At 43.3% G+C, this 21,988-nt stretch overlaps 1 protein-coding gene across 11 annotated transcripts in view; it reads right to left on the bottom strand.

Annotated features, from left to right (window-relative positions):
• Window positions 1-21,988, bottom strand: part of MACF1 (microtubule actin crosslinking factor 1) — a 333,835-nt gene that overhangs the window by 22,350 nt on the left and 289,497 nt on the right. For all 11 annotated transcript variants that reach the window (XM_061122317.1, XM_061122312.1, XM_061122316.1 and 8 more), the window contains 23 exons: window positions 21,597-21,704; window positions 20,269-20,487; window positions 19,068-19,271; window positions 17,179-17,410; window positions 16,356-16,582; window positions 15,155-15,277; window positions 14,956-15,057; window positions 14,226-14,327; window positions 13,673-13,846; window positions 13,425-13,580; window positions 13,082-13,279; window positions 12,416-12,544; window positions 11,412-11,585; window positions 8,029-8,184; window positions 7,718-7,924; window positions 7,472-7,591; window positions 6,880-7,049; window positions 5,704-5,863; window positions 4,292-4,486; window positions 3,799-3,927; window positions 2,892-3,035; window positions 2,278-2,466; window positions 142-262 (listed from right to left, as the gene is read on the bottom strand). In XM_061122317.1, coding sequence (XP_060978300.1) covers window positions 142-262; window positions 2,278-2,466; window positions 2,892-3,035; window positions 3,799-3,927; window positions 4,292-4,486; window positions 5,704-5,863; window positions 6,880-7,049; window positions 7,472-7,591; window positions 7,718-7,924; window positions 8,029-8,184; window positions 11,412-11,585; window positions 12,416-12,544; window positions 13,082-13,279; window positions 13,425-13,580; window positions 13,673-13,846; window positions 14,226-14,327; window positions 14,956-15,057; window positions 15,155-15,277; window positions 16,356-16,582; window positions 17,179-17,410; window positions 19,068-19,271; window positions 20,269-20,487; window positions 21,597-21,704 — 3,739 coding nt within the window. The remainder of the gene's footprint in view (window positions 1-141; window positions 263-2,277; window positions 2,467-2,891; window positions 3,036-3,798; window positions 3,928-4,291; window positions 4,487-5,703; window positions 5,864-6,879; window positions 7,050-7,471; window positions 7,592-7,717; window positions 7,925-8,028; window positions 8,185-11,411; window positions 11,586-12,415; window positions 12,545-13,081; window positions 13,280-13,424; window positions 13,581-13,672; window positions 13,847-14,225; window positions 14,328-14,955; window positions 15,058-15,154; window positions 15,278-16,355; window positions 16,583-17,178; window positions 17,411-19,067; window positions 19,272-20,268; window positions 20,488-21,596; window positions 21,705-21,988) is intronic.

A 21,988-nucleotide genomic window follows, 5' to 3' on the forward strand; every position in this document is an offset into this window, starting at 1 on the left:
CAATTCAAAAAACTGGAGTCTAGCTACTGTCTAAGAAAAGTGAGTTTCAAAAACAGATTTTCATTCCAATCCCATATGGTTTTTGAAATGCTCATCCTCAGTGAGCAGGAAGGACGCCTCCTGCCCAAGGGCACCACGTACTGCTGCCGCCGCGGGACTTCTCCATGAAAGGCGCATGGGCTGGCTCTAGGATCTTCCTCTTGTACGTCTTGGTGACCCGGTCCACATCAGGCTGCTTGCGAGTCATCTCCTCCATAAACGTCTGGTGAACACAAAACAAGAGAGAGTTGAGGGTTTTTTGGACTAAGACAGAAATAGGCAACTTCTTACTAAAAGGGCTAAGCCTGCTACATATGGATCACTAGAGATGCCTTTAAACATGGCCCCACTCCTTTCAAGAAATATGATGAGTGAGGCACATCATCAAGTACTGGAGACCTGAAAGAATAAGACATGACTCTGAGTATCAGAAGCTCATGGCTGAGTGAGGAAACCAGGCCAGGCAGAGCAATGAGTGGTACCCAGGTCCCCAAAGCAGGCCTAGGATGGGCACACACAGCCCAAGTTGGGCAGGAAGGCTGCCTGGAGGCTGGTGCCTGAGCTGTGTGCTGAGCAATGAGCCAAAGACTGGGGGCAAGGCGGTCCCACGGAAGCCTGAGTGGAGTGAACCAGGGCCCTGATGACTGGCTGAACTGAGGATGCCATCAGAGGTGGAGCAAGAGGGACAGCTGGAGAGGCAGGCAGCACAAAGGTCCAGGGAGGCCTTGTGTCAGGCTGACGGACTGGGATTTTATTCTGAAAGCAATTGGCAAGGGGGTTACAAGTGGGTGGGCAACTGAAGGATTTTGATCCAGAAAAGAGACACCAACAGATCTCTGTCTTAGAGCTATCGCTCTGGCCTCAGTGTAGGAGGCAGGACATAAGATAGGGAGCTGGGTGGAGTGGCACAGAAGTTAGGAACCTAATGCAGTAACTGAGGCAAAACACAGTGAGGGCCTAAGCCAGGGCAGGAGAGGAGCCGCCACGCAGCATTCTGAAGGTAGAACAGATAAGACCCAACAACCAGCTAAATGTAGGGCTACAGAAAGAGAAGAAATCCCAGACCCACAGCACAGGCTTCTGTGTTGGGTGACTGAGTGGATGAGGAGCGAGGAGGCAGTGTGGAGGGAAGGGGGGTTAGGGCCAGGGCCAGGAAGCAAGGCTGCGGTGAAGTTTCAGAGCTGTTTCTGGCTTCCTGTGTGTGCAGATGAGGCAGGAGATATGGAAACCCTTGGTGTACAGGTGCTGGCTGAAGGTGAAGGCTAAATACCTTGGGTGTGAGAAGAGGGTTAAGAATGGAACTTTAGGGAACAGCAACCTTAACAAGTGCATAAAGGAAGAAGAGGGCTTCCCTGGTGGCTCAGTGGTACAGAACCCACTGCTAATGCAGGAGACATCGGTTTGATCACTGGAGAAAAAAACGGCCACCCACTCCAGTGTTCTTGCCTGGGAAATCCCATGGACAGAGGAGCCCAGGGCCTTAGTCCATGGGGTCACAAAAGAGCTGGACATAACTTAGCGACTAACCAATAACAAAGGAAGAGAAACTGGCTAAGAAGACTGAGCAGCAATGGTCAGACAGACGGTGGTGGTGGAGGCGGGCGGGGGAGAAAGATGGGAGCTGGAAGGCGTAAGGAATGAGGGGTGGGAGCAGACGGGCGAGGGACTGGCCTTGATGCAAGAAGATACTCTTACTCAGGAGAAGAGGGGTCAGTGTAGGTGAACTTCAAGGGAAGCACAGGGCAAGGTTAATCATATCTGCTGAAAGAATTCACACCCAGGGCATTACTAAGCGAGAGCTATACTTGTTTCAGTGTAAGGTATCATGGCTAAAAACCATGGTTTTAACCATGGTTAACAAGTATTTGTCTACTAAGAATATATGGTATATGAAGATAACTCAAGAGTTTTCCTCCATTCAGTTTAGTTCGGTGTGTTGTCTGCCCCATCTCTGGGTTCATGTAATAAATATTTCTGAATCCAGGTGTGATGGGATAGGTCCCAGGTAATGGGACCATGGTGCAGAGGCTAGTCAATAGAAACCAATAGTCAACAGACCCAGCTAACTCATGCGCGGACCCCCGCCCCACGAAAACTGCGAGAGAGTAAGCACGTTTTAAGCTGGTAAGTCTGCAGGAATATGTTCAGCAGCCATTAAAACACGGATGCACAGAGCAAAGGAAATGGGCTCCATGAGCCACGCGGGAAACCTATGACCACAGGACGGGGTGGGGGTACCTGGTGCTCAGCAATAAGGGCTTTCACTCGGTCGATGTTCTGAGGGATTGGATCCTGATCCCGTTGAATGAGGGTGGTCTCGGCCCACTGGATCCATGCCAGAAGTTCTTCTAAGAGCTCGGCGTTCGCCACCAGTTCCGACAGGGCAGCTTCGAGGCGCTGCTGGTGCTGCTTAGCCCACGTCAGGACCTGCGGGGGAGGGGACCCGCTGGCTCTCAGTCAAGCACATTCCTTATTTTCAAAGCCCCTTTTTGTGTGAGCCTAACAATGACTTTTAGGGAAAAGACCACCCAAGCAGTCAAGAGGCCTCACTCTTGCTCCAGAGACAGAGCTGGAATAAGAAGTCAGTTCCCCTGAAAACAAATGCAGCACACGGTCTTAGACACAGAAGGTCCCTGGAAGGAGGAAAGGGCACGGCATGTGTCCACTGGACGTCATCAAGGAACGTGTTACAATATCAACACCGTCCTTTCAGGTTTCTGCACATTATCAAGAAAACAGTCACTGCTAAAATGCTAATAACCTGACTCCTGTTGAGCTATTCAGAGTGAGTGAAAGATTCCTTACATGGGGGATGGGACACTTGTGGTCTTCCTGTAAACCCAGGGACTCACCTCCTCAAAGCGTGCCCGGATGATGGTGATCCAGTGCTTGATGGTGGTGATGCAGTCAGGATGGCAGACCGCCAGGATGACTTCTCCCATGGCCACTGCTGTGTTAACATCCACTCGCTTTTCTTCCACTTTCTTCATGAATTCCTAAACAAACAGGATTTGAAACCTTAAACCTACTCTAGCAGCACTGTTAGTTTAGACTGAGAGGAGAAAACCACTTCAGTGTTTTTTTTAACTGTGTTGACACAGACCTCTAAAGTATGTATTTAGGTGTCTCTGGCATTTTCTTTCCAGTTCTCACAGGTGTGGGAAAGTAAGGGACTTATAGAATGATTTTCAGTGAACGAATGGTAAGGACTAGAAGCACAGAAGCTGACCTCCTTCCTGAGCACTCCCTCTTTTTACAAATTCCTGTTTATATTCATTTCCATATGTGTAAACGGTACTGGACAAAAATAGTGACAGCTACAAAACACTGCAATGTTTTAACAATACCTAACACAATGCAATCACAAAACCAAGAGTAAAATCTCTAGGTGGGAAATACAAAAATTAAAAAAGGAAACACTTCCCATCTCCTTAGAACAGTCACACTGAGGCAGGCCCCAGACACCACATTATGCCCTGCAGCCTGCTGAGCAGCTCCGGGGGCACAGAGCAGGCTTGGAGCTGGTCAGGGAGGAAAGCCACGCAAGGTGTATGCGGAGGGGTGGGGGTGGGGTGTTCGTAAAGCTAGAGCAGCCCATGTTTTCCTCTGGTACTAACACCAGCTCTCTGACTTGCTTATAACCTGCATGTGCCGCTTTTGCAAAAGACGAGAGGATGAGTGGTCTCTAGGGGGTCAGAAAACCCACATGTCATTTCCCCTTGTGGGCAGTGTGGGGCCCCACACCCTGAGATGGATTACCTTGTGAGTGTCAATGAGAGACTGCAGAGCTTCCGTGTCATCGGGAAGCGCTCCCCGAAAGCGTAGCGTCTGCTCAGCTTCAGAAAGCCACTCCAGAAGCATGTGGATTGTGTCCCGAAACTCTTCTGCCTGAAATAACCAAGCACAAGAGCCTGAGCCTCTCTGTTGGGAGTAACCAACAGAGTAACCAACCAAGCCCAGAGCCTCTGGGACCTCTGTTGAGGTCCCAGACAAGGCAGCCAGAGAGGGGTCTGGCCTGAACTCACTGGCCTATCACAGGCACCTAGAGGCTCTACTGAAGCCCCCAAAGGTCATTTTTCATCTGTGCTACTTTGAAAATCAACTGGAGTCATGATTTCTCTAATACAGACATGCTAAATGTTCTTGTAGAACATCTAGAACATCAATTTTTGACTCCTTGTGAGACTGGCCGGAACCGATCCTGACAAAGAGGCCAGACTGGCTTTGCTCAGGCCCCCCGGTGCTGTCTGACCTGCTTCAAGGCCTGCTCCAGCCGGCTCTGTTTGCAGACGGAGAGTTTGCACACGGTGTCCCAGCGAGTGCTCAGCTCCTGGAGCTGCCCCTTCACCCAAGTGGTGTCATCTCGACTGTTCTCTATCAGTTCCCGGCCTGATCGCTTCAGGACCTGAACGGTTCCTGTTCGCTTTCCCAGTTCCTTCTGGAAAACCTGGAAAATAGGAGAATTAGTTCGTCTCACAAACATTTTGAATTCAAGAAGTAAAACCAAAGAGAAAGTAGTCCTTTCCTTCAATTCTCCTTTGATAGGTTCTAATTGTGTGTCTTTCATGCAAATATGGAGGTGGGACCACAAGTGAAAAAGAAGCATCACAGGACGCGGGTCCGAATGAGGCCATGTGACTTTGGATAAGCTGCTTAACTGCAGTCCCAGCTTCCTCACCTGTGATACAGGGACCATGCTATGCTAACCTCTCCAGAACTGTGGGACTTTTAAAATTGACTTTTATTGGAGTATAGTTGATTTACAATGTTGGGTTAGTTTCTTTTTTGGGGCCACACCATGCTGCATGTTGGATGTTAGTTTCCTGGTCAGGGATCAAACCCGCATTCCCTGCATAGGAAGCACAGAGTCTTAACCCCTGAACCACCAGGGAAGTCCCTGTTACGTTAGTTTCTGCCGTACAGCAAAGTGCACCAGTTATACATACACATTCATCCACTCATTTTCAGATTCTTTTCCCATATAAGTTACTACAGAGTATTGAGTAGAGTTCCCTGTGTTATTCAGTAGATTGTTAGCTATCTATTTTAGATATGGTAGTATGTATATGTCAACCCCAATCATCCAATTTATCCCTCCCCTCTCTTTTCCCTCTTGGTAAGAGCGCACCTGCCATGTACATAAAAATCTGGTATAATTTCAAGGTAAAGCTGAATGCTTGATGCTGAAGCAGGAGAGCAGTATGCAGTTCAACATATAGGTGTAGGTACTAAATGTTGGTATGCACGGTGCTAGCTTTCCAGGTTCACAAGCAGTTGAAAAAGCACTCATTTTCATTGTAAGAACCAGTGGAAAATGGATATCTTGAGGGTCTCCTGAATTTAAATCCAATTTGATTCAACTGAGACATATAAGATTCAATTGAGACATATAAACAGGAAGTGGGAGGGAACCTCAAAATGAAGCTTACACATCGGCACATCTGAATCAAACCAACTTTGGTCAATTCTTTGTGACTGATGCAGAATCCCGGCAGCAGTTTGTTTAAACACACAGAGCAAGGAGACGCCTCTCCGACAAGCAGAGACACAGGCTCTTTCCGCCTTCCTTTCTAGGGAAGCCCTAGGAGGGCAGCAGGAGAAGGCACACAGGGATGGGGGACCCGATGGCTTCGCCCTCCACACAGCCCAGATCTCACCCCTCACCTTGTGGGCATCCATGAGGTTCATGACGAGGTCCAGGTCTCCGTGGACAGGCTGGTCCTCAGCCAGCTGTGGCTCCACCTTGTACAACCAGTCAACCAAGGCCTGCAGGGCGTCCATGAATTGGCCGGAAAACAGCAGGGCCTCCTCCAGCTTGTGCTGCCTGAGACAAGCACATAAGCCTCACTAATTTTAATGATCCTTTTATGAATGGCCCACAGTTCTGGCCGTTGAAAGGGAATACTGCTTGAACTCTATCTAGAGACCACTGTGTTAGAACAGTTAAAAATATTGTAAAAAGTGACTAAGAGATATGTAGGTATGTTTAGGTAAACCACTCTCAAAAATGGATTAAGCACGGTACAGGTGACAGGTAGAGATGCACTTCTGGGATCTCAAGAGTCCAGCTGCTATACACATACACAAACCCTACGACCCAAGGTCTTTTTATTTACATTACACCACTCCAGGAGAGGGGGACGATTCTGTTAATGGCCTGGGGCCAGCAGTTCAACTCCTAACTCTCCATCTGTTATGAGACTCTAGGCTGTCTCTTTACCTCTTTGAAACTCAGTCACCTCATCTGAAAAATTGGGAGTACAAATAATAAAGAGTTATCATAATGCTTACATAGCATAGTGGGTACAAGTGGATAAAAGTACAACTTTTAGAACTAAATCTCAGCTCTGTCACTTAGCAGCTGAGTGAGCATGGGGGAGTCAAGAAACCTCTTCATGACTCTTTTCTGATCTGTAAAAGGGGGAGGAGAGTACTCCCACCTCAGTGGTTGTTATAAGGATGACTGAGTCTCATGGTGGTTAAAGGAGATACTATATCAGAGGTTTTTGAAGAACATTCAAAACCTGGCATTCCTGGGCCAGGATTCTGGCATTACAAATTGGCGATTTACATATATTTATAGCTCTAATAATACTATTGTTGGCTTAATTTTATAGGCTTCTCTCTTTGTAATACAGTAAGTTTCAAGTTTAAGTAAGATAATTTTAATATATTTTCCTCAAATTACTTCATAATTCATCACTCAATTAATTGGAAATACCAAGATGCTACTGTTACTGATGTGTTAGCTTCATTATCATTTTTACAGAATCTGGTACTGTCTCCTGGTTACTTTTGGGGGACAACACAGAGACCCACAAAGGGGACATTCATGCTCACCTCTCCACAGACTTGCCACAAACAGTATCCCACTTGTCTCTGACTTCTCCCAGTAAGTTGTCCAGTTTCTGAGTGTCATCAGGGAGCAACGTCTTCTCTTTCAGGGCTCTGCCTGTTCTAATTGTAGTGTCATATACAGGCTGTTTGCCACCAAGAGTTTTCTGGAACTCCTGTTTTCAGAAAAGAAAAAAAAAAAATGCTGAAAGTCAGATGACACTGAGTTTTCAGGTGGTAACCAGATACAGTATGAATGTCACTATGTCTTAAAATTAACAACAGCTTACCCTGAAGAAATTGGTGAGGTTCTGTTTGTGCCACATACACCAGATCATGACTTTTTCTAAAAGCCCACAGTTTTAGCTGGCTACTCCCACAGTCACTTTGTTTGAACTCTTATTTAAAATAAGCAGTTGTTATGGTTAGACACTGTCTACATGCAAAATGGAAGGCTGGCTCTATGATTTTAACTGTTTAACACTAACTGATTAGTTTTCTTTCAGCAAGCTAAAAGTTTTAGCTTTTCCTTTTTTTAGCAAGCTACAAATGTCAGTGAATCCCAAGCTCAGGAATGAAGAGCAGTGAGCCAATGCACCTTATGTTTGGAGAGCTGAAGTTTAATTTTGTCTGGGTCGTTGGATATCTCCAGTTCTGAGTCGAGGTGACTTTCCGCGTCTTCCAGCCAATCAATCAGCTTTTTCCAAGCTTCATGGAACTGAAATTATTGAAGAAATAAGTTATAACAGGAATGAACATGCACACAACACAGCACTTTTATCTCAACTCAACACGTGAAGTCCAAGGTTTTTCAGTAAATTGGTATCTTTCTTTCACAACTTACTTGTTTTGCCCGCTTTCTGGCATCATCCAGCGATCGCCCTCTTTCAATAGATCGCTGGACAACCTTCTCCCATCGAGACTGGACGCTAACCAGCAAATTTTTGATCAAAACAACGTCCTGTTTTTGGCTAAGGAACTTTAACTGATTGCCGGTTTGATCCAGCTCAATGATCTGGTCTCGATGGGCATTTACTTCATTAGCAAACACCTGAGGAGAAAATATTGCTGTTTTTAGACTGGAGCTAAGATTGAGGAGCATCACTTTCAATTGGTACTTGCAAAAGGAAGGCGGCATTGTAATGCCATTGTTACCTTATGCTCCTCTATCTGGGAAAGGACGGTGTTTAGAATCAGGCTGGGAGGAGAAGCGATGTTTAAACTCTGCTCCGCTAGAGTGAGCCAGTTGATAAATTCTTGCAGGGAATTCTGGAATTCTGTTGCCAGGTTGAGGGCCTCTTCCAGCTTTGACTAAATTTTCAGGTGCCATGCACACACACAAAAAGACAAGTACCAAATTCAGGAATTATAGCTTCAAGGACAAAGACGTGAATTGTACACCAAGTGAAAAGACTTCTAAGAAGGAAGCCTCATTTAATCAACCTCCAAACATGCCTTGTTTGCAAAGAAGGGGACATTTTGAATGCTAGTATCTGAAACTCAAGCAACTGTGCTTGGAAAAGCAAAGAGCACAGTTTACAGCTAAGTTGCTTTCTCTGCCATTCCCCACTTCCTGGGACATTAAAGAACAGGAATAAAGCCATTCAAGCCATTCAGGGACCGTAAGAGAACAGGCCCTTTAGTGGTGACAGCTGCAGGATCTCCAACCTGCTTTGGGCAAAGTCTCAGTTTCCTTTAATGCCCTTTTTGTGACATAAAAACAACTAACTGAAAAGTACTTCACTGTGATAATGATGCTCACTGCAATGCTTTCTGTTAAAATACGTTTTCAGAAAATATGGCACCTGAAAATGTCTGAGTGTGAAACACGCTTATGCTGCAAGCAACAAAGGCAATAAAGGTCAGAATATTTCAAGTAAAAATGTGACATTAGATGTAAATTTTTAGTCATTTTGATCTAAATCAGGATGACAAAAACAGTGCTTCAATCAGGATGCAGGCTATTTTTCCATGAATACACCCCAATTTCAGTCTACAAGCTCCATCCTCAGAGACTTCCACCCAGAACATCTGGATGATGGCCTTTGCCTCTGGCCCATCTATCAGGTGGGCAAAACAGGATAATGACAGGTTGTTAAAATTGAATATATGCAGAATTCTCACAGAAAGAAACACCAGAAACACACTAAAAATGTTTATTACTATTAACTGGGTTATGAATGCTTTTTACCTTCCTCTTGGCATTTTCAGGTTACTTCTGTAACCTAACAAATACTATATGGAGAAGGAAATGGCAACCCACTCCAGTATTTTCGCCTCGACATTCCATGGACAGAGGAGCCTAGCGGGCTGTAGTCCATGGGTTGCAAGAGAGTCCCATAGGACTTAGCGGCTAAACAACAAACAAAAGCATTGTAAAACTCAACACACCCTATTCCCCTAACACTTCTATTTCCTTTCCTGACCCCTGCTTATCTTTGGGCAATGTCTCCAGGGTTCAGCCTGGCTACAGTTGGAGGGCAGACTTTAACTTTTGGAAGCAGGGTGGTCTCCGAAGCCTCTGCAAAAAATGGCTGGAGGTGGCTGTGGCTCCACCCAGACCCCTCCCCTACGCCTGGTCTAGTCAGAAAATAAGTGCCTGGTGTCTACTGGGAGAGCAGGGCAGTGCTCTGGAGTAGGGAAAACTGAGGCCCGCCTGGACTGGCCATTCCAGCAGCCTAGGCTTTGCATCACCCAGGCAGGGGGGTCCCAGGGGTGCTGCCACCTGTCCCCACTCCTGTATCCAGAGGCAAGGCTTGACACGATTTCTGAGTGCCTCCTTTCCCCTGTGGGCGGGCATGGGCTGCAGTATCTGCAGAAGGTGGCCTCCCACCCCATGCCATTCCCCCAGAGCAGGTGGGAGAAAGGGAAGCTGGCTGGGCTAGACTAATTTCCTAGATGATGGGAAGTAACGTCAGTAAAAAAACATCAGCTGCCCACCCCCCGCCCCAACACTACAATGAGTGTTACAAAAATGCAGGCTCAATATAAACAAAAAAGTAGAAAAATGAAATCTACCTCAATTCTATCAAAGAAATGTTTAGAAGTCAATACACTGCAAGTTCCCAGATGGCAGGAAATCTTCCCACATCATTTTATCTACATAGTTTTTAGCAGAGCTTAATTTTAGCAATTCTGCAATGTACTGTTCTTGCAAAATAAAAAATAGTATCTTTGATAGCTAGCCTTCATTTGATCAGTTCACCAACTACAGTCGACCCCTGAACAACACAGGTTTAAGGGCATCGATGCTTTGAAAAGTTGAAAATTCATGTGTAACTTTATAGTCAGCCTTCCATATCCACGGCTCTGACTCCAAAGATTTATCAACCAACTAGGGATCGTGTAGGACTGTAGACATATTCAGCGCGGGGGTGGTGGGGGGGGTGGAATTCTGCACACAACTGGACCCGCGTAGCTCAAACCTATGCTGTTCAAGGGTCAAAACTGTATTCCTCGAGGCTACTTGCTCCACTGTTAGGAAAACCCTGTAGAAACTTCCTGATGATGAGCCAGAATCTACCTCGGTTTCTTTAATGAATTCTACATTCAGTAGGAATTATAAACAAGAGCCCATCTAAGAATTAGAACACAGCCATATACTCGGGGTCCTCTGCTCATTTTTCATGTAACAAAGTTACCAGACTCCCACACAAGAAGGATTCTAGTAAATTAATGCTTCTCTCAAAATGTTAATTTATAATGTGAGTATGTGATTTATTTCCTTCTGCCCATTCAAGTTCACGATGACAGAGTTCATGCCTTTATTGTTTCCACTCTACACCTAGTACAGTGCCTAGTACAAACATGCCTAATAACTATTTGTTCAATGGAGGTGGCCAATGGATTTGGACACATATTTAATGTTTCATTTGCCCAGCATAGAAACTGTGTGCAGGGGGATATCCTAAAACTCTGTATTCATAAAAAGTACTGTTTGGGGGCAGATGTCTTGATCTCTGTTCACTTTTCTTTTGAAGACAATTTGATTTTTGAGGAAAAGTAGGACAAGGCCATATGATTTATTGTTTGTTGAGTTTTGGTAAGTAGAAATCAAATTCTTTGTGAGGAATTATTCATGATACTCCCTGTATACTGTTCCTAACCTCCCATTCTCAAGTCACCAACTCCAACAAAACCTGTTTTTAAGTAGATGGAATACACAGTCCATCGCTGAGCAGTGCCTTAACTGGTGGATGCAGAAAAGGGACACAGTATTATAAATATTATAATATTATATAATATATAATGTTATATATATAATATATATTATATATAATAAATATAAATATTATAAAAGCAAGTAATAGCAGAAACTAGTAGCATCAATGCAACTTGACATGGATGGAAAATAGAAATGTAAAGGCAGAAAAGATGGCTTGATTAGCACAAAACCAATTCTGAGGATATCAGTTCTGCTAGCCTGTCACAATGCAACTGGGTGTTAAAAAAATCCTCCATAGAAACTAGGTAACAACTGCATGCAATCATTAAGAAAACTCCTTAAACAGTAATCAAACTGAACTTTGTGGTGATACCTTTCTTTCTTCCATCTTACTGCTGACCACATGCCACTTTTGTTCCAAGAGTGCTACGCTCTGTTCTGTCTTTGAACCGGATCCTGAGTCATCACGGCTGAGAAGCATTAGCCTACCCTTGTCAAGCAGCTGATTGTAAGTCTCTTCCTTGGCTTTGAGCTGGGAATAGAGTTCCTTTAAGAAAGGGCAAGAAAGAGGTCAGTAATGCCAATTTCCTCAGTCACCCACACACAGATTTACCAGCATAGTTTGGAAAAGCTGAGGAAGGTCTCATTTGGATTAAAATCCTTCCTTTTAGATTCAACTTATGAACAATTAGGGAGTAAAACCCACCATTTTTCCTTAACATAAAGATAATTTTGTCACCAACAGAATTTTTTAAGGACCAGTGACCACAAAAATGGACCCCAATAATTTATTTCTCCTTTTGCTGAGGGATTTGCCTAGAACTTACATTGCCTTTTGTTCTCGGCCACTATCTTGAAACATTGTCAGTTTCTATTGGATTTCCCTAAACCGTCCCCCACTAAGAAGTCTTTTTCTTTTCTTTTCCTTTTTTTCCATTTTTTGGCTGTGCTGCACAGGCAAGCAGGATCTCAGTTCCCCAATCACAGATTGAACCTGTTGCCCCTGCCGTGGAAGTGTGGAGTCTTAACCACTGGACCACTAGGGAAGCCCCAGTAGCCTTTTTCTTAAATACCACCATGTCTGTGTCTATTTGTCTTCTTGATATGCTCACTTTCAAATCAATATTCTTGTGTCAGACAATCTGATTAACTTGAAATTTGCCAGCTCACCAAGGTATTTCTTGCCAATTCTTCCCTGTTGTTACTGCTGCCTATCATAGGATGCTAGAAACCTGTATATACACACCTACCCCCAAGCACTATACTATCAGTAAAAACATACTACTTGGAAGACTCTCAGATGCACATGTCTCTGTAACTTCAGAAAGGAGCTACTGAATATGGGATGCCTATGGTCAACTTCAAGAAATCTATTACCATGTGTGTATCAAGCTGTTCCCTAGCTGTTTCAGGAAGTCCTCCTGTGGGCTTCGATGCAGAAAGTTGGGTCTCCATTCTAGTCAGTTCCAAGAGGAAATCTTCAATTTCACTGTGGAAACCCTGGGCCTTTTGAGAAAAGACATTAGGAAGGTCAGTAGTCAATTCTAGTTTCCAAAGTAAACTCTCTAAATGATCACACAAGGAAATCTGTAAGGGAGGAATCCGGCGCTGCTCTCAGGCAGGTTGCTCTGTTGCTGGATGAGCACGGGGCCAACATATTATTTTTACAATTCAGCAGAATCCTTCACGCTTCGCTGTAACAGGGACGTCTGATTCAACCTGATGAATTGACTAAGGTAGTGCTGAATTTGGATATGGAGGGACCTGACTTGATCCAAGAAATGACTTGATCTGAGAACAAGGTTTGTCACCGCAAAGATCTAACTTTGAATAGGAGATGGAGGCACTGGACCACAAACTAATCCAAAAAGAATGACCCAATTAAAAGCTGCTCTTTCCAGACAACCTCCAGCACAGAACTGACCTTCCTCTCAAGGCAGATGGTTCTACACCAAACTGCTTTCCTTTCGTCGACTTAGACGCACTTTCTTCCAAACGTTACGTGCGCAGCTCCACGGGTACTAACGTGGGCAGTGCATGTACCTGCTGCAGTGTCGACTGAAGCTGCTGCTCCCGCTCCTCTGTCTTCTGTAACACTGACTCCCAGCACTGGTTCATGGTTTCCAAACGGCTCCTTAAGCTGCTGGCATCGTCTCCAGCACTAGACTCAAGAAGCTCATTGCCAGCTTTGTTGACTGTTTCCACTGTGGCTTGATGGGCCAGAACGTCATTTTTCAGAACCTAAAATATGTTGAACAACATAATTTATCTCTACAGGTATCATTAAGCCTGGCTCTCTAAGGTACAACACAATACCAACAAGCTTCTGGTGGCAGTACATGATCTCAAACCAATAGGCTTAGAGATAAAAAACGACAATACTTACATGGTGCTTTGCGAGCTCAACTTCAATGACTTTTGGGTCTCCACTTACTGGTCTCTGAGCATCCAGCAACTCTTCAGTGTGAGTCAGCCAGCTCATTAGTTCCTCTAAGGCATGCTGGAACTGGCCAAGGGCCAAGAGAGCACCTTCCAGCTTATGCTACTCAGAAAACGATACGAAGGGAACGTTTGTTAGGAAATCAGAAGACAGCAGACAGTAGTCCACTTGATGTACTCTGCCATTTGCCTTACCTGTCTGTGAGCAATTTTCTCACCCAGGTTCTCCCAGAGGTGTTTGAGTTCTGTCAGGGGTTCTCGGATAATATCTCTGTCCGTTTCGTCAGTAGCTTTCTTTAACATTAGTTCACCCTGGTGATTGAGCTTCTCCATCTCAATTTGCTGTTGGTAAACTTCCACTTTGAACTCCTACCAAAGATACACTAAATGTTAACAACACAACAAGTCTTTAAAAGCTAAAATGGGACTTCTCTGGTAGCCGGGTCTGCCTGCCAGTGCAAGGGACATGTGTTTGATCCCTGATGTGAGAAGATTCCACACGCTACAGGGCAGGTAAGCCTGTGCACCGCTAACAACTGAAGTCTGTGCTCCGCAACGAGAAGCCACAATGAGAAGCTGCGCACTGCAACTAGAGAGTAGCCAGCCCCCACTCGCCGCAACTGGAGAAAGACGGCACACAGCAACCAAGACTGTGCACAGCCAAAAGACAGAACAACCCGCCCCCAGACAACACAAACAAAACCTAAAGTGAAGCAATCCTCCTTCAAAGCCGTTCCCAGGTACAAACCTTCATCTCATTTAACTGATCTTTAACAGTGTTGAGGTCAGTGCCGACAGGGGGCATTGTGCAGAGTTTGATCACAGTGTTATCTAGCCAGTCAAACATAGCCTAAAAAAAAAAAAACAAAAAACAAATAAGCAGTCAAAAAACAAAAATATGAGAAGTCACGAGACAATTAGCATGATCTCTGCTAAACAGAGTTAAATCAAAGTACCTTGTGCTGTTTGTGCTCTGAAGTTGGGGAAAGAGATAAGAGATAATGATCTTTACTTCAGTAATACAGGGACTTAAGAATGAAGCCAATATGACTGGAATAATGTCCAAAATAAACTACAATCTGGAAAAACTAAATATGAAAAAAAAAAACCAAAACACAAAACACTTCTCACAGCCAGCTAGCAAGCCCACGATGTGCCAAAGCTATTGTGCCAAGCTGTGCTTCAAGATAACCTGGGTTTGGAACTTCTAACAAGCAATGACTTTGACAGCAAGGCCGGCTTCACTCTATAGCCTCCGTGAGGATAAATTATATGACCAGTATGCAAAGAAAAACATGGTAAGAAGTCTACACTTCTGATGTCAGAACTTTCCTCATTAGAAGTGGAAAACTGGCTAGAAATACAGGACGAGCACCAAGGGTTTGAGAATGCTGCAGTCCCGTGAAGGTGACCCACTTGTGATGGACAGGGAAACCACGGCACCTGTGTTTCCGTGGTGGTCGCGCTTGGCCTCTCACCTGAAGAGTGTCCTGGTACTGCACAGCGGCTTGCATGGCATCCTCAAGCTTTTCCAGCCTCTCTCTCCATGTTCTGTTTAAGTTTTCCCAGGCATTGTTCATCTAGGGGAAAAACAGTCCATCAGATTCCCCAATCCATCCCACTCTTGGTGTGAGTCCACTCACGTTCCATCTGAAGCCCTTGTCCACTTCTCCACACCTCATCAATGCTCTTCTTCACTTCCGGCTTCTCAGTTTCTCCGCAGGCAAAAATCAAATCTGCTCCAAGGATTCGAATAAACTCCAATTCCTCATGCAGACCATCTGTCTCTTCCTTAATAGTCTATATGAAAATTAACAGAACATAAGCCAAAACAGAAAGAGGAACAGAACTTCCCAAACTTTGCAAATGTAATTTATATCCCATCAAGAGCAGATGCTGAACAGAATGATCAATTTCATTAAAGTCTTTCAGTGTTCTCAACATTTCACTCATCTAAATAGTGGAGCTTCACAGTCTGGTTATTTTTCTAATACATACATCAAATATATTTTTAAATATTAACATTAAATATAGAAAATATTTTTACTATATAGGTGCAATGAGCTTCAATAATTTTAGCAAAGGTCTGCAGAGATTATAATCTATAACAGAAGTCTATGACGGAGAAGTAAATCAACAAGGATGAAATAAGAGTGTAAATCACAAATTTAAGAGCTGGGAGATGAGCAAAATAGGAATACTAGACTATACAGTCCTGAAGAAAGTCAGTTCTGTGCCAGATTCTAAATATTGGTTCATGGATTGTCAATGACAGAGGTAAGGAGGTGGAAAACGGACAACATAAAAGACAGACATAGGCGAAAGAATGCAGAATATCAAGACTATCTTGTCTTGTCCTAAATGGACAAAATGAGGTGAGAAATGCATTTAATAAAAACTAGGCTCCACCCAAATACTAAACAAAGGTATGTCAAAGTGTGGATGGTAAGTCCAGAGTTTATTTTCTTTTCTACTTTCTATTTTTCTACAATTAATCGAGAAATAAGGTACACTAAAGTGAGGACTAAATTCAGAAATGAAAGCAAACCTGGATTTTTAAAGCACGTACTAATAATTTGAATTAAGTTTAAAACTGATGACAGAGCTACTTTTGTGTGACGGATCTGCTCTGTATCACAACTGGTGATTGCATGTACCTACACAAGTGGTAAAGCCTGTACATTAAAAAAAGAAAGAAATTTACTGTAATGAGGTCCGCCCTCACCCCCCCCACCCCCCGCCAAGGTATAAAGGCATACTATTAAATTTAAAAAAAAGAAAAAAACAAAAACAACTTTTAAGGCACTCAGCCTGGCTAAGTAGCTAACACAATATACTTGGATAAAGTGCTTTCCTGGAAGAGGTTTTGTTTTCTTACCTCGGCAGCTTCAACCTGTTGCTTGATGATGGATGGGTCAATGCCAGGGCTTTCCAAGTCATGTACGATGTCCTGGGTATCTTTGATGGTGGTGAGGAGGGCTGCCATGTCATACCAGAACTTCTCTGCTAGCTCAAGGACATCAAGGAATTTAATTTCTCGCTCTTCCGCCCGAGCTTTGATGTCCTCCCAGAAGAATACCATCTGATCCAATTTGTCCTGGATTTCTGAGAGGGTACAGGAGAGTGAAATAGACTTCTCTAAGGACTGAAATCAATATTATATCTAATCCTCATATTTTCACTGAAATTATACTTTAAAAGGCTCTAAAAATGTATTACTGAAAGAGAGTTTTCTATCTTAGCTTTATTATTTCCATATTCTCATTTTCCACTTGTGTTGGCCTCCCACATAAAGAGATCACAGAGGTAACGTGGAAATGAGTTATCTGTTATAAAAGTATTGCTAAGACGCGTATAAAGGGGCTTGGATAAAAACTCTACTTCTGGTATTCTGTGTGAAACCTGCTATGTATCCCATGGAAACTGTATAAAAGGTAGTTATGTTCTTCCCACTGTTGGTATAGCAGTTTCCTCATATTAAGCGGGTAAAGGAGCATTTGTTTCCTGGCCTGGGAATCTAACTACCAATTGTGATCTTGTTTCAAAGGAGAGATGTGTTCTGAATTCTAAATGATTCGTAGAATACTCATGACTTGGGTACTGCCTTTGCATTCAATGAAATACATCCGGTGGGATGCTGGAGGTAACCACAGCCTAGAATTTAAGACTTTTTAAACAAAATTATTAGATTAATCAAATACCTTTTGCAGCCAGATCCTTGTCAGCTCCTTGAGACCGCCCAATGAGTTCTTCTCCGCGGCGCTTCAGGGCCTCGAAGGATGGCTGCAGTTTTTCCAGCTCCACGGTGGCGCTCTTGTTGTCGCTGATGCACTCTCTGATCTTGTCCACTTCGGCAGGAATCAGCGGGGGCATTCGCAGGCGAGAGGAAAGGTTCTCCAGAGTTTCCAACATGGGCTCAATTTTATCATGGAACTAAACAAATATTGGACCATTAGCCATCACAGCAGGACTGCATCACACTTCTGGGGTAAACGTTAGGGATTAAGGCCAGTGTATAAATTCACTCCTGTTTAGGATAAAACCCGGACTAGCCCTAGGACTGTCGAGTGTTGGCTGTGGCTAAGAAACTATTTTGGGTACAGCACACTAGAGCTGGACCATCAGAAAAGTATTTGATGACTCAAAAAGCTATTACTTAATATACCAAAAATCAACTCACATTGTTAATGGTGCTGCAGTAGTTTCCCTGTTCCAACTAATGTGATGAAAAAGGGACAAGACTATGAAACCAGTGAGAGTCAGTGTGTCAACACCTCAGATGACAGCTGCATGCAACAGACTAGACCAACAAGTTAGATGCCCTCCACCAACTGGGTAAATGGATGGGGAACTCAATATGCCACATGACTTGGAGTTTAAAAGTACCACGGCATGCAATTCAACAACCCACCAGATGTAACAGTGAGGAAGGAAAGTGTTGGCATGATGAAAGATAATTAGGGAAGGTCAAATCTAACCTTATTCCAAGAGAACAACTACTCTTTCCACTTTTCTACATATTTTATAACCTATCTATAATTGTAAAATTTTGATTTATAATATGAAGCAGAGAGGGGAGAAAAGGGAGCAAAACAGGTAAGCCTGTCCCCTAAAGCCAACTCTGGATTCACTAACTAGAATAAGGCTTACCAACTGTTAAATGTCCTAAAGGAAGTGCCACAGTAAACAAAACCCCTTCCCATCACTCCCTCACTTATAGGTTATGCCCCAAATGAAACTGGCACAATAGACTGCATTAATAAAATTTATACCACTAAAGTTTAGGCGAGTTTCCTTATAAATAACCCTCTCAATTCTCAGCTTCACAAGAACACCCTAATCCCAATGGGGGTGGGTACCTTACCTCTGTAATCTGTAATGGTGGGCGCAGTCAACACAACAATGAAATGTGACGATGTGGGGAAGACAGGAGCAGGCAGCAACAACACAAAGTAACACATTCCACAATGTGAGTGAGAGATGGGACGGAAGGTGGGGGGGGAGAAACTTGAGTAAGTACAAATATTAACCAAGAATATTGACTAAACACAGGAATAAATTACCCAGACATAACAGTAATATATTAGTTGAAAAGTATGTAGTTACATGCTTTAAACTCCACTGCTGGTGGTTTTTTCTCCTTGGCTCTAACTTCTCCCTAGTCAAGTATCTTTCTCTGAACGAGGAGCAAGTTGGTGGTCTCTTGAGTAGGAAAACAAATGTGCTACCTACATCTTGAAAGCAACAGGCCCAATAACAATCTGACTTCACTTGAGGCATTCGTTGCTTCAAGATGATTTTACCCAAAATCACTTCTGTTAAAGGATCACCACGATATCCAGTTTTCAAGGAAACCATACAGACAAATGATATACCAGCCAAGATGCATTTCACCCTCCTCCTAGTTGTCAGTATAACCAATGCTTCCTGGAATTAAAATGCAAATGGGCAAACGCTCCCAGTCTTTTGATAATGTATCACCAGCATACATGGTCTGGACATTCCTGGGCATAGGGACATACTGATACAGAGCCTCCTGCTCAGACTAAAGGACAGCTGAAGGTCATATGAGTTTAAGACACAGACATACCTGAGCCGACTGGGAAATGGCCTCGTCCAGAGCCAGGGCCCGCTGCCGCACCTCCTCTTTTATTTGGGCATATGTGTTTTCTGCTTTCTGGTATTTTTCTTCCACCATTTCCCCCTCTTCAGGGTTTAGCTCCTTTAGTTGAGGGCCTATCTTTAGCAGTTTATCAATATGAGGTTTGTGTTCAGCAATGGATTCCCTCAGTTGCTATGTAAAAAAAATATGGATTAAAATGAGTCTTTTTACACCAGTTTGTTTAAATACTGTGATCAGAGCTCATACCAACGGCACAAACTGAGGGGAACTAACTAAACTAAACTAAACTAAGTTGCTAAAATCCAGCAAGTCCCAACATCTCACCATTTATGGAGGGGGTGAAAATCTAAAGGCTTAGGGCACTGACTCTAATTCCCTTGATTTTTTAAAAGCCAGTTCAGATATTCCGCCACCCAAGAAGCTTCCCAGACATATCCTCCTTCACTCTTGCCCTCAAAACAAAAGTATCCCACTGCCTTCTGCACTCGTAAGTACTTCTCTGTATCCACTGCAGTCTCAATGGTTTCATGTCTATCTCCCTGTGCAGACTGGGAGACACCAAGCAGGACAAACTACAAACAATATTTCTGGCGATCCAACTGCTCCTTGACTCTACGGCTGGCTACTTCCAGTTTAATCTCCCTGCTACAGGAATACAGAGATAGGAGTAAGCACAAGCCATATACAAGTAAAATAAACATCAAAAAACCATCTTTGATGGTAATACCATCAGCTAAAGTGTCTACAAATTTTCCTTTCATCTTAAGTCTCTGCAGCAAATTGCTTTCTGACATTCCTGACTTGGGGCTCTCACTCCAGCTGGGGCCTAACCACAAGGAAAAGGCCACCCAACCACACCCAAATCTGAGAACACTCTGTTGTTGCTGGAAAGATTTTAAGTTCTCTTGATTTTTATGTGATGCTTTGTTTACTCCTGTAATACCCACATTCCTGACATTTCCATAACCTCATTCTTTAACTGATTTACATTAAAGAACAAAGGAAATATTTCAGATATGTATCTTTACTGTGCAAAGAAATTCTACTGGGTTAAGAATTAACTTCAAAACAGACTTACACTCGGTAGGTACTCATAAACAGGCTGTTTCTCAAATGGTGCAGCCCATCTCCAGTTGTGCAATTAAATAAAACTCAGCATGCTCCTTACCCTCATTTCCTCTTGCTGCTGCCTGAGCTGCTCATGGTCAATAGCCGGAGGAGGTAACTGTGCTACGAGTGCCCGAGTCTCCTCAATCCAGGGGCTGAGCTCCTCGTAAGTTTCCCAAAATTGGTTGACCAAGACCTGTGCCCGCTCTAGGCGTGCGTAACGCTCTGAATTGAGCAGACTAATGGCTTCGTATTGCTGTATCAGAGACTCTGTCTTTTCCTATGGACAACAAAAACAAGTGTAAGTATTATTACCATGATGAACCCTTCTTTAAATAAAAAATGTAAGTAGATATACACTAAAAAGTATAAAGGAATGTACACTAAAATGCTAAAAAAATCAATCTAGTTAAGATTACAAGTGATTTTTATATTCTTTGTACTTAACTGAATTTTTAAATTTTCCTATCACACATATGCATTATTTCTATAATTTTTAAAACACGGAAGTAGCTTTGCCAACAGTAAAACAGCACAGCCACAACAGAGCAAAATTAACCCGTTAGTGAGTACCTTTTACAACTTTAGATGCAGCATTATTGCATTAGGTCAGTCTGACTGTATCAGGGGCTATGGTGGGTATTTGCTCATCAAGTTTCATGTCTTTTCTTCTCTGATAAACCTGTCTACAAACCTGCTACTTATACTTTACTTGTTTAGGATGAGTAGCTCAATTTATGAAGATTTCTGAGGAAATAGTAGTTACCCACACCCTTTATAAAAAAAGGCTTCCTTTGTGACTCAGCTGGTAAAGAATCCACCTGTAATGCAGGAGACCTGGGTTCGATCCCTGGGTTGGGAAGATCCCCTGGAGAAGGGAAAGGCTACCCACTCCACTATTCTGGCCTGGAGAATTCCATGGACTCTTTAGTCCATGGGGTTGCAAAGAGTCGGACATGACTGAGCGACTTTCACTTTATAAAAAAAAAAAACAAAACTGGTGTACAAACAGATTCTGTTGGCCAATTCTTTTAGAAATAGTTAACTATTTTTTTAGAAGGATCTAAAGCAGCAATTAATATCTGGATCTGGTTCTGAAAAATCTATCTACCTGGAAAGAGAACTCATCACGGACTGAGCATGAGGAGCAACTCCTCTGTTACAAAGATCATGGATTTGCACTGCATTTCACATCATACAGTATGGCTGTCTAGACATCTGTGAACACAGGGTGAGGGGTCTGAATCCCCTAGGACATCACCTTGGACTTAAATATCACTATCAGTAATACAGGGGAAAAAAACCCTTCTTAAACTATCATTTCATAATCGTACTTCCAAATCACCATGAACAAGATAACAATATGGTGAATAAATACATGTAGTTTACCTGTAGTATGGCTTTTTGCTCCTCCCCACATGTGCCAAAGATTTCACCACGATGACTGAAGAGTTCATCCATGGAATCTTTGTGTCGAATGATGTCAATGGAGAAAGCCTTTGAAAAGTGAACTATTGTTAAGTAACACAAGGATCCCGAGCCTGAGTTAGTGAAAAGTTAGACATACTCTATGAAAAATCCTTTGCTTTAATAAAGTCACACTAAAAATTGTTCTTAAGAAGTTTGACACTTTGTCTATCCATCTATCTCCAATGCTTATCTTTCAGTAGCTTACAAAAATATCTTCCCCCCTGAAAACCCATGTAGAAAATTGCTATTCTTTCCTGGATTAACAGACCTATTTCTCCCTTTTCACAAAGCAAAAAATTCCTTCTTCATCC

Source organism: Dama dama, chromosome 20 (assembly GCF_033118175.1).
Source record: "Dama dama isolate Ldn47 chromosome 20, ASM3311817v1, whole genome shotgun sequence".
NCBI classification, from domain to species: Eukaryota; Metazoa; Chordata; class Mammalia; order Artiodactyla; family Cervidae; genus Dama; species Dama dama.